This window comes from Rhinolophus sinicus, linkage group LG04 (genome assembly GCF_036562045.2).
Source record: "Rhinolophus sinicus isolate RSC01 linkage group LG04, ASM3656204v1, whole genome shotgun sequence".
NCBI lineage: Eukaryota > Metazoa > Chordata > Mammalia > Chiroptera > Rhinolophidae > Rhinolophus > Rhinolophus sinicus.
In genome coordinates, this window is record NC_133754.1 from 184,618,819 (window position 1) to 184,629,222 (window position 10,404).

At 56.3% G+C, this 10,404-nt stretch overlaps 1 protein-coding gene across 2 annotated transcripts in view; it reads left to right on the plus strand.

Moving 5' to 3' along the window:
* LAMC3 (laminin subunit gamma 3) overlaps positions 1 to 9,104 on the plus strand; it is a 59,755-nt gene extending 50,651 nt beyond the window's left edge. For both annotated transcript variants that reach the window (XM_074331196.1, XM_019728864.2), the window contains exons 22-28: positions 233 to 380; positions 1,423 to 1,572; positions 1,995 to 2,097; positions 4,352 to 4,551; positions 4,972 to 5,118; positions 5,237 to 5,336; positions 7,824 to 9,104. In XM_074331196.1, coding sequence (XP_074187297.1) covers positions 233 to 380; positions 1,423 to 1,572; positions 1,995 to 2,097; positions 4,352 to 4,551; positions 4,972 to 5,118; positions 5,237 to 5,336; positions 7,824 to 8,074 — 1,099 coding nt within the window. In that variant the 3' untranslated portion in view covers positions 8,075 to 9,104. The remainder of the gene's footprint in view (positions 1 to 232; positions 381 to 1,422; positions 1,573 to 1,994; positions 2,098 to 4,351; positions 4,552 to 4,971; positions 5,119 to 5,236; positions 5,337 to 7,823) is intronic.
* Positions 9,105 to 10,404: the final 1,300 nt, after the last annotated feature.

Below are 10,404 nucleotides of genomic sequence, written 5' to 3' on the forward strand. Positions count from 1 at the left end.
AAGAATGTGGTCCCTTTACTGCCTTTCCCATTCATTTGAAAGTGGCAGACTAGCAGCCCGTTTCCGAGGCCAGCTGCTGGGTGCCGACCCTGCGGAGGGAGGCTCTGCCTGGGAAGTTGGGAGAGGCCGTCACAGATCAGGGCCTGGGGGCTGGGGCTGGGCATGGGACAGTGATGGGGAAGGAAGGCCCTGTGCCCTGCTCTTGGGCCATCCTGCCTCTGTCTCCTCTCAGGTACCAGGAGGTCCAGGCAGCCCAGAAGGCGCTGGGCATGGCGGTGGCAGAAGTGCTTCCCGAAGCTCAGAGTGTGTGGGCCTTCGTGCAGCAAGTTGGTGCAGACACAGCTCTACACCTGACCTCACTGGCTGCCCCTGCAGCCCAGGTCAGCATGGGGCAGGGACAGGGGAGAATGTGGCTGCTGGGAAACCAGTGCCGGCCAGGCAGAGGCAGAAGCCGTGACTTATTTTTAACTCTATAGCAGTCGATTCAAATGAGATAATCCGCTTCCAGGGCCGGGCGGAGCGCCTGCCTGGCACAGTTGGCGCACAGCCGATCTTTGTTGCTGATTACAATAATAATATAAAGGCGGGGCCTCTTCTACTTCACAGTGGCATTAGCAACGGCACCAGACGGACTTGGGCTCAATCCCAGCTCCGCTGCTCCAGCCGTGACCTTTGTCAAGGTCTTTCTCTCCTGCGGCTGTTATTTGCAGGTGGAGATCACCTGGGTTATTCTAGGGCTGGGAGGGGATTCGTGAGTTATGTGCAGGGTGGCCCTCGGGCCGTGTCAGCCTCGTCCCCTCTGTACCTGCCACCCTGCACTCATCACCTCTGGATAAATCAGCTTCATCATGTCTTCTCAGTAATCCTGAAATCCCAAAACTCGAGAACTGAACGTTACAAAAAGACTAAGCTTATACAAGTGCATTTGGGACAAACCGTGGGTGGCACTTGTGGGTCCCAGGCTGCTTATTGGGATCTTTGCTTCCCCTCCGCGTGTGAAGGGCAATAATGCAAGCAGTACCGTGTTTGGCCCTGCGGGCTGGTTTCCCAGATGCTGCAGAGGGCGTTAGATAATGTACAGTGCCTGCACAGCACTGCTGCTCTCAAGCCCGGGGATTCTGAGTTGGGAAGTACACCCAGCCCCAAGGTTCCAGCGTAGGGACTGGCGGCTTTGGGACGGAAATGCCGATCAGGGAGCTCGGCTGACTTGTACGAGGCCGCGTGTCCAGAGTTGGTGGGGCTGGGACCCGAGCCTCAAGACAAGGTCCCCAGCCTGCTGTCTTTCACCCTCACCCCTCTGCTTCCCTGTGTTCACCTGCCCATCTCCCTGCCATCCGTGCCCCTGGGACCCCTCACCCAGCAGAGGATCTGCCCCACAGACCTTCCTGCCTTGCCCTGCCTGAGCCCTCCATCTCCCTGCAGCCTCAGAAGTCCTGGGCCAGGGACCTGGGCCTGAAGGTGCAGGCCGTGGAGAAGACGGTCACATCCAAAGAGCGCATGGTCACCGAGACTGCCCGGGCCCTCCAGGCCACTGCCCGGGCCATGCTGCACAAGACACAGCCCCTCACACAGGTGGGCTCTTGTGCTTGGAGGCAGGTACCTGGAGGAGGTTGGGGCTGCCTCAGGGGTGATCTGGGGTCTGGGCTGCAGGGGAGGGAGGAGCAAAGACTTCCCCCAAACCTCCAGAGCACCTCAGTCAGCCAGGTCAGGAGCTCCTGCTGTCCTGGGAAGTAGAAGTGTGAGAGGAGGCGAGGTGGACAGACAGACAGAAGACGCACCAGCAGCACCCAGGCCCACGCCCACCACTCTTCTGCATTACTTACAATGGGGATGGGGCTTATTCATTCTTTCTTTCATTCATTAGTTCACTCACCCAATATTTAGCAAGCACCTACTGTGCTCATAGTGCTAAACCACACAGTTTGGCCTTTGCAGCCCAGAAGCGGGCAGCACACCAGGGGGCCACCTGCCCAGCCTCTGTCTTCTCTCTCCAGCTGCACCAGGAGGCCAGAGCCGCTCTGACCCAGGCTTCCTCGTCCGTCCAGGCTGCCACAGTGACCGTCATGGGAGCCAGGGCCCTGTTGGCTGACCTGGAAGGTACGTGTGCCCTGCTGAGCCCTAGACTCAATGCCCATGACAGCCACCTGGACTTGCCTCAGCTGGGCAGGCTTGGCTGCAGACGACAGAAGTCCAGTCACGTGGGCATAAGCCACTTGGACAGCTCCTTCCATCAGAACCTCTCCCGTGGCTGCTTGTCTCTCCCCATATCACGTACCACTCACCGGGTACTTGCCCACGTGGCCATCCATTACCAGACCACGTGCAGAGACTCTGATGCCATGGGCTGTCTACTCAGTCCACTCTGGCTGGGGGTTCCGGTACCTGGTACAAATATGGCTGCCATGGTCCAGTGTTCAGTCGGGGCTACAGGATGGATGCAGAGTTTCTCCTTAGAAGGGGGTGTGGGTTGATGCCAGTCCAGGTCTCTTTCGAGCTTTAGGAAAATGAGGCTAAGTGCTCCCATTTTATAGACAGATAGACTGAGGAAAGGAGTTGATATCTGTCTCTGGGTCAGAGCTGACCTGAGTAGAAACCAGCCAGTTTCATGATTCTCTACGTCGGTGTCCCCTTGCATTATGTGATGTCCTGCTTGCTCCAGAGAGAAGCCCCCTTGCCCTTTATTTCTGGCTCTGTTCTGATGAGCTGGTTAATGCAGGAGCTCACCCTGAGCTCCTGATGCTTCTCGGGGTCTGAGACCAGAAGTCAGACCTCTGCTGTCATCTTGGATCTACAGTCACCCTGTGCGACCCCATCTGCTGCCCATAAGAGATGTGGCTCCAGCTGTGGGCCCAGACCCTCTGGGCGGAGCGTGAGCTGGGCAGTGCCTCCTGTTCTCTAGGTTCCTCTGCAGTCTGAAGTCCTGGGCACCCACTGGTCAGGGACTTCCAATGGGAAAGGCGTGGCCGTATGTGCTTGTCTGATTCGCATGTAGAAAAATGTAAATTCAATGATATGTAATGATGGACTATTAGGACTTTAGAATATGAGAATTATAAGGTGAATGAATGGTGCCAGGCAGGGGACTCATCTGCCCTCAGCTTGCTTGCCTCCGGTGATGCTGTACTCACTACGTCACAAGGGATCACCTTCTCATTGTTGAATGGTTCTGAGAATAAGAAATTTCTTGCATGAAGAACTTTCTTACTCAATGGAAATTTGCTTCCTTGGCACTGCTCTGTAATCCACAGGAGGATGCACCTCAAACCTCTAATCCCAGGTCCTTTTACCCGTTCCCACCCGTTTTCAGAGGTACCCTCTCTTAGCACCAGTTGGCCTGTGCTCAGTTGGCATTCAGGATGAAAGGAAAATTCACTGACTGAAATGTTGAACAGCCTTTCCCAGGTTGTGCACTGGGCCTGTAGATCTGCTCTGCCAAGGGAGGGTTTGTGTTCAAATAAGTTTAGGAAATGCCTTGTGCTATAGCACCCTTTCAGGCCTTACAGTGCACACCTTAGAATATTAAAGGCCCTGAGAAGTCCTGCAATAAAGAAACCTGGTTCACTTTATTGAAACTTAATTGGCACTTCTCCCTGACATTTATTAACACCCTGTAGGAATAGACTCCACAGAGTACACTGTAAGGAACATCAGTTTTGTGTACAAGAAGCAAAGTAGATCTAATTTCTGGATTCTTTTCATAGAGCAATTATGTCATATTATGCTTGTAAAGATTAGAAGGCTTGATTCTTTTTAAAATTTGGCGTTGTCTACTGTCTTATTAGATAATAAAACCTACGTGAATTATATTTCCCTTTTTGTCTTGGCTGCTAGGAAGCTCAGAGGTAAATAGGGAATTCAGTACCCGCAATGTCATTGTCCTAATTTTCTGGCACTTCTCCTCATTCTGCACCCCCCATCCCACCCCATTACAGGTAGTCCTCGGTTTCTCATTTTAATGGTCCAATTGTTGATTTACCTGTCTCTATAAGGTGCTCAAAGCCTTTTGAGAGATAGGTAATACGTAAAGACAAAGAGCTGCGTGGATTTTGCTGTGTCATGGGCTGTGGTTCCCCATCCCCACCATGGGCCCAGGCGTTAACCACCATGTAATTTTGTGACTTTAATAAGTATCGTGATATAATATGAATCTTTATATTTACTGGGCAGTATGTCTCACTTGTTTGTCCCCTCAGCCCCCCACCCCTGGATAAGCCCGAGTAGGTTACACACAGATGTCGTGCGTCTCCAACCTCCACACGTGTTGTCTGAGGGTCGGGGGCTGGTCAGGCCTCTGGCAGGCTCTCCAGCCGTGAGCCAGACCCCCCTGATGCAGCCTGGGCCGGCTTTGCAGGAATGAAGCTGCAGTTTCCTCGGCCCAAGGACCAGACTGGGCTGAGGAGGAAGGCAGCCGTCATCCGGGGCAGGCTCCTCGAGGACTCGAAAAAGAAGACCAAGCAGGCAGAGAGGATGCTGGGAAATGCGGCGTCTGTCTCCTCCAGCGCCAAGAAGAAGGGCAAAGAAGCTGAGCTACTGGCTAAGGACAGTGCCAAGGTCAGGGATACAGATGTGGCAACAATGGCATCCCTGCCTTCTGGGCCTGTGGGAGAACTGTCATGTAAGAGCTGCCCCTGCAGGCCCGCCCCCTTTCCTGGATGCAGTGCTGAATACCCCAGCCTTACTAAGGGCTCAGTGGGTCCCAGGCTCTGAGCTCTGGAGCTTCACATGGGTGACCCTATTGATTCCTCAGAAAATAGGTGTCACTGCTGTCCTTATGGGGCAGGTGAGGAACCTGAGGCCCAGCTGGTTCAGTAACCTAAATCACATAACCAGGCGTGAGTCCACATAACCAGGGAGTGCCTCCCCAGCTCTCGCTGACTGTTGCCCCTGTTGGCACGGTTGCCATAGTGCTTTTTACCTCTAAAAGGATGTACTCTGTTCACCCTCTTCTCCTGCACTGCCGCCCCCCCATAGCTCGCCAAGGCCTTGCTGAGGGAGGGGAAGCAGGAGCACCGCCGTGCTAGCCGGCTCTCCAGCCAGACGCAGGCCACGCTCCGACAGGCCAGCCAGCAGGTGCTAGCCTCAGGTGCGCACAGACAGGCGCTGGAGGAAGCTGAGCAGGTACGTGTGCCAAGGCCTCCACCCATTTCCTCCTGGCCCCATGGCCAGCCAGGAGCCACGCAAGCTCTTCCTCTTTCTTCTCTCCTCCTTTTTCCCTCCTCCCTTCTCCCTCCCGAAGGTGGGTGCCAGGCTGGGCGAGATGGAGCGGCACATCCAGGAATCACGTACCTCCCTGGAGAAGGACATCAAAGCCTTGTCGGAGCTGCTCGCCAGGCTGGGTGAGGAGAGCCCGAGGCTGGGCCCTGACCCCTGGGTCCCTGGGGCACCTCTGGGGTCTTCCTGTGAGGCCCAGGCTTTGGGGGAGATTTCCTCCTCCACCTCATCTCCACGGCTTCCCCCATCCCCAGACTTCTGGTCATTTATAATTGCCCCAGGCCCCCATGGGAGGCAGGGTGCCCAGAAGCGAGTTCAGTTTGTGCCTCAAGTGGCCACTAGGCTGGTGGGGGAGGGGGACATGGAAAACTCACCACATACAGAGCACCTGTAGGTACCAGAGGAGTGGGGCAGCCCTCAGGAGTTGAGGGTTTCAGAGGAGAGAGCATCAGGGATCAGGTAGGTGCTGGTTTGGAATCAGATAGACTAGGATCCAGGCTGCCTCTCTCCCTTCGTTGGCTGTGAGACCTTGGGAAAGTCATTCTACTTCTCTGAACATCAGTTCCCCCAGCTGTGAAATGGGAGTAACAGTGGGATAATTTAGGAAGTGCTTGCTGCTCTGCGTTACTGGTATGCAGTGAGAGTCAGGAAATAGGGGGTCTTATGGAGGAGGTAGAATTTGAGATGAGCTTTAGCAAGGAGACATTTCCGATGACAGGGACAGCACCCAGCAAGGCATGGAGGCCTCAGAGTGGGGGAGGGGCGGCAGGGGATGGTATCAGAGCTGTTGGGCTGAAATGAACAACATGCATTTTTAAGAAAATTGTGGTAAAATACACACAACAAAATTTGCCATCTTAACCATTTTTAAATGTACAGTTCAGTGGATTAAGTACATTCATGTGGTTATGGAACCATCCCCACCTTCCATCTCCAGAACTTTTTCCATCTTCCCACATTGAAACTCTGTCCCCATTAAACACTAACTCCCCATTCCCCCCACCTCCAGCCCCCGGCACCCACCGTCCTTCCTCTTGTCTCTGAATTTGACTACTCTAGGGAGCTCACATAAGTAGAATCTTACAGTATTTGTCCTTTTGTGGCTGGCTGATTTCATTTAAAGTAATGTCTTTAAGGTCCATCATGTAACAGCACGCATTTTCAATTACCATTATCAGTAAGAGGGGGAGGACCCCCATGGTCTGTGTTTTGGCTGGAGGCCAGGCCCACGCTAAGCTGCTCACACACATGACCTTGTAAAATTCTCATTCTCACTTTTGGAGACAAGGACACTTATTTTTGTGACATTTTGCAGGCAAGGAAACTGAGGCACAGAGCGTTTAAACGATGTGCGCAGGGTCCCACAGCCCGTTGGTGGGGACACTGTGGCTCCCAGGAGAGCCTAACTGATGCAGTGTGCCACGCACAGCTGCTAGTCCATACCTGATGCCAGGGACTCGGCACTGGGCACCGTGCCCGGCACGGAACAAATGCCCTGCGAGGGTAAACTGCTCTGGCTGTTGTCATTGTCATTCATTCATTCGTGCTGTCACGGTGCTTGACCTGGGGATGCAGGAGTGAACGGCAGACACCTGGACCCTGCCTCCCCCCCTGGGAGCCCCAGACAGGCGTTAGAATGGAGGCTGTAACCCGATTCTGAATCTCCTCAAAGGCCAGGCTGTTTGGACTTTTCCTGTGGACAGTGGGGTCTCTCCAGGTCGTTTCTGGGAGCAGGACGTGCCCAGGCAACAGCTCAGCCCCCCTCTGCCTCTTCCTGCCCCCGGCTCAGCTCCTGCAGCTGCCTGCCATCCAACCCAGGCTTCGTTCTGGGCCGTGGGGAGCTCTGGGGCCCAGTGTGTGGGAATAGAAACCATTTGGGACTTAGATCCTCATCCCCACCACTCCTACCTGGCTGAGCCCTGTCTTCCTGTTCAATGTCACACCCTTCGTGACAAGAGCCAGGTGAGGGAGGCAGCCTTGAATTCCGTCCCCACCACCACCCCACCTCGTTCAAATGTGAGCACCTGGCCCCACGCCTTTGTTCAACACTTGGGAGGCTCCGGGAAGTCCTTAACCCCCCAAAATAGAGCCAATCTGTGCAGGGCCTGGGCTAGCTTCCTACTGCCTGCTCCCAGGCCTGCAGCCCTCTCTGCCCCACCTGCCTCCCCGCCCCTCATTCTGAAGCCAGAGACCCTGTGTCACCCATGCGTCCTCCCACATCTGGCACAGACAGTCTCTAAATGCGTGCTCTTGGTCCATCAACGTGGCGTTGGGAGCCAGTCAGCATCATGGGGACCTCGCACAACCACTGCTTTATAGCCGAGGAAACGGGCTCAGGGCTCACCCAGGCTGCCTTTTTAAACAACAGTAGGCACACCAACAACAGAAATGAACAGTTGCCCATTGCCACCCACGGGGAAAGTTCCAGAGTCTGCACATGAGCTCGATGCGATACCCAGACCAGACCCTTACCCACCTCACTGCACTGCCCTCTTGGTCCCTCACTTTCCTAGTGGATCATGGGTAGTCAGAACCCTGGAAGGTTTGGGCTGAGCAGGCTCCTGGGGCCTGCAGGGAGCTGGCTCACATGGAGGCTCTCTGCCCCTCTGCAGGCTCGCTGGACACCCACCGAGCCCCACGCCGGGCCCTGAACGAGACCCAGCGGGCACTGCAGCGCCTGAGGCTGCGGCTAGGCCCACCCGGGGCCCTGCAGGGGAAACTGAGGCTGTTGGAGCAGGAGTCTGAGCAGCAGGAGCTGCAGATCCAGAGCTTCGAGAGTGACCTCGCCGAGATCCGCGCCGACAAGCAGAACTTGGAGGCCATTCTGCGGAGTCTGCCTCCGAGCTGTGCCAGCTGGCAGTGAGGGCTGCCCAGGCCCCTGCTGTGCCCCCAGCCCAGGGCACGTGCACTCCCCCACAGCTGCGCCCAGAGCTGCTGCTGCGTACCCTCCCCCACGTGAGTCCGTGCCCATACCCCTCCATTCCACAGGAGTGAGTGTGCATTCACGGCCTGCCTGGGAAGCCACGTGTACAGTCCCCCCAAGGACACATAAACACTCACAGCACAGGCCCAATAACACGTAGACACATGCACACGTACATGTTGTGGACACGTGCCCGTGTGTGGTGCACACATGTGCACAAGTCCATCTTTGCACGTACACACATAACAGCCAACTCCCAGCTTTTGATGGAGCGCCAGCTGTGGGCCATCTACCCTCTTGTGGCTGGGGAGTTGTGTTAAATGCCTTGTGGCATAAAATGCCCACTGTTGCCCCTGAAAGCAGGGGCCCAGGCATGGTTGGTACCTGGGAGGCTGAGGGGGGCCATCCACAGAGATCCAGAGTGACTTTGGCTAGGGGGTGGCCCATCCCTGCAGGGGGGCCATCGGCTTCATAGATACTTTGTTCTCAGGGTCCTTGTGCCTCTTTCAGCCTGTGGCCTGTCCAAAGAGCTGGGCCTCAAGGGCCTGAGGGGCCTGGGTCAGGGGGACTCAGGTCGCAGGGAGCTCCCTTTGTGACCTCACTGACCGAAATGGCCTTTGACTGGCACTTCCCGAACTGGGCCTGTGGCTCTGGGGCCCCACCTGCCGTGAGGGAGGCCCCTGCTGGGCGTGGAGGCCTGGCTGCTTTTTTAGTCTGTCCTGCTGGGGACTCCCCCTGTGGCCAGGCCCCCTACTGGCCTCTGTCCAGGATTCCCTGGCATTTCCTCCTGGCACTCCTCCCCTCTCCCGGGGCCCTTTTCCAATAGACAGCAGGGCCTTGGCACAGGGAGGATGGGTGCCTCAGGGGGCCCAGGTCCTTCCCACAGCTCTTCCTGCTCCTGGGGGTCGCGGGGCCAGGCGGCAGCATGGACCAGTTCTGTTTAATGTGGAAATAAAGGGTCTTTACCAGCTGGGTGGTGTGCCTTTGGTCCTCCTGTGCTGGTTGGCAGCAGGGGCCCTGGCTATGGGTGCACACATGGTACACCCTGGGTGTGTGACACACCCAGAGCCCACGGAGTGAGTGGAAGAACGTGCAGTAGCAGGAAGGTGACAAACGCTGAGCCCACCGGCTTGGCCAGGGTCTTCCTACTGGGGGGATTTTGCTGGGGTCTTGCCTCCATAGGCACTTGCCCTCACCTCTGCTCCAGGAGGCTCATCAGGCAAAGTCTAGGGGCTGAGGAGTTGGAAGGGTGGGGTATGGAGAGGTCCTCAGCTGACCTCTGGTTCAGTCTGAAGACACCGAGGCAGGAAATGAACTCAAAAGCAAGTGTCCAGAAGCACAGAAAGGTTCAGGGAGGGACACTGGTAAGGAGGAGTAGGGCTTTGGGTCAGGTCCCAAAGGGTGGGGAGACAGAAGGGAACATTCCAGGCAGGAGGGTGGGTAACAGCCCAGGATTTGCGGGAGAGGGGTCCTTGGCCAGCACGGTCACTCCGGGAACCCAGGTTGCATGTGGGCTGGATTATGGAGCAGTCAGTCAGGGGTCTTGGGCACGAGGCCTGAACCCCTCCCGCATTGGTTTAAGCAGAAAAAGGGGTTTGAGGTCAGAGGACATGGGTCTCCTGGAATCCTGGTGTGGGAAGAGCTGCCAAGCCTTGGAGGCAGCTCTGGGCTGGGGAGTCCCAAGGCTGCTGGGCAGTGTGGGTGGCTTTCTTCTCCCCTCCCTCCTGCCTCGCCACGGTTCTTGCCTCGTTTGCTGCATTCTGTTCTCCGTGCAGAGCAGCTCTCTGCTTTTCCTGCGTTTGATGGAAGAGGGCGCCCCTACTGCTCCCACTACCACGGCCCCCCAGGTTTATATGTCATCAGGTCAAATCCTGGGCAGAAACAAGCTGGAAACTGTCCTGATTCCACCTTCCTAGGAAAGCCTGACCCAGGGCCGGCCAGGCCCTCCCCACTCCTGTTCAGAATGAGGGTCCCTGCGTCCAAGGCCGTGTACTGAAAGCTGGGCTGTGCCCTCTCCAAACCTGCGGGGGGAGGGCATTCAGAGAAGATGCGTGCTCCTTCGCAGGGAACCTGAGAAGCGAGGCAGGGGCAGGGGGGTGGACGTGGTGGACATCAGTGACCTGGAGAGTGACTTGGTCACTGAGAGGGAGGGCAGGGAGCAGGGAGGCTGAAACAGGAGGCTGTTGCTTTACGGTGAGTTTGAGGATTGGTGTCTGGTGTTAGGTGGTGCCGAGGAGATGAGGGTTCTTTGAAGACCTCTGGGACAGGGT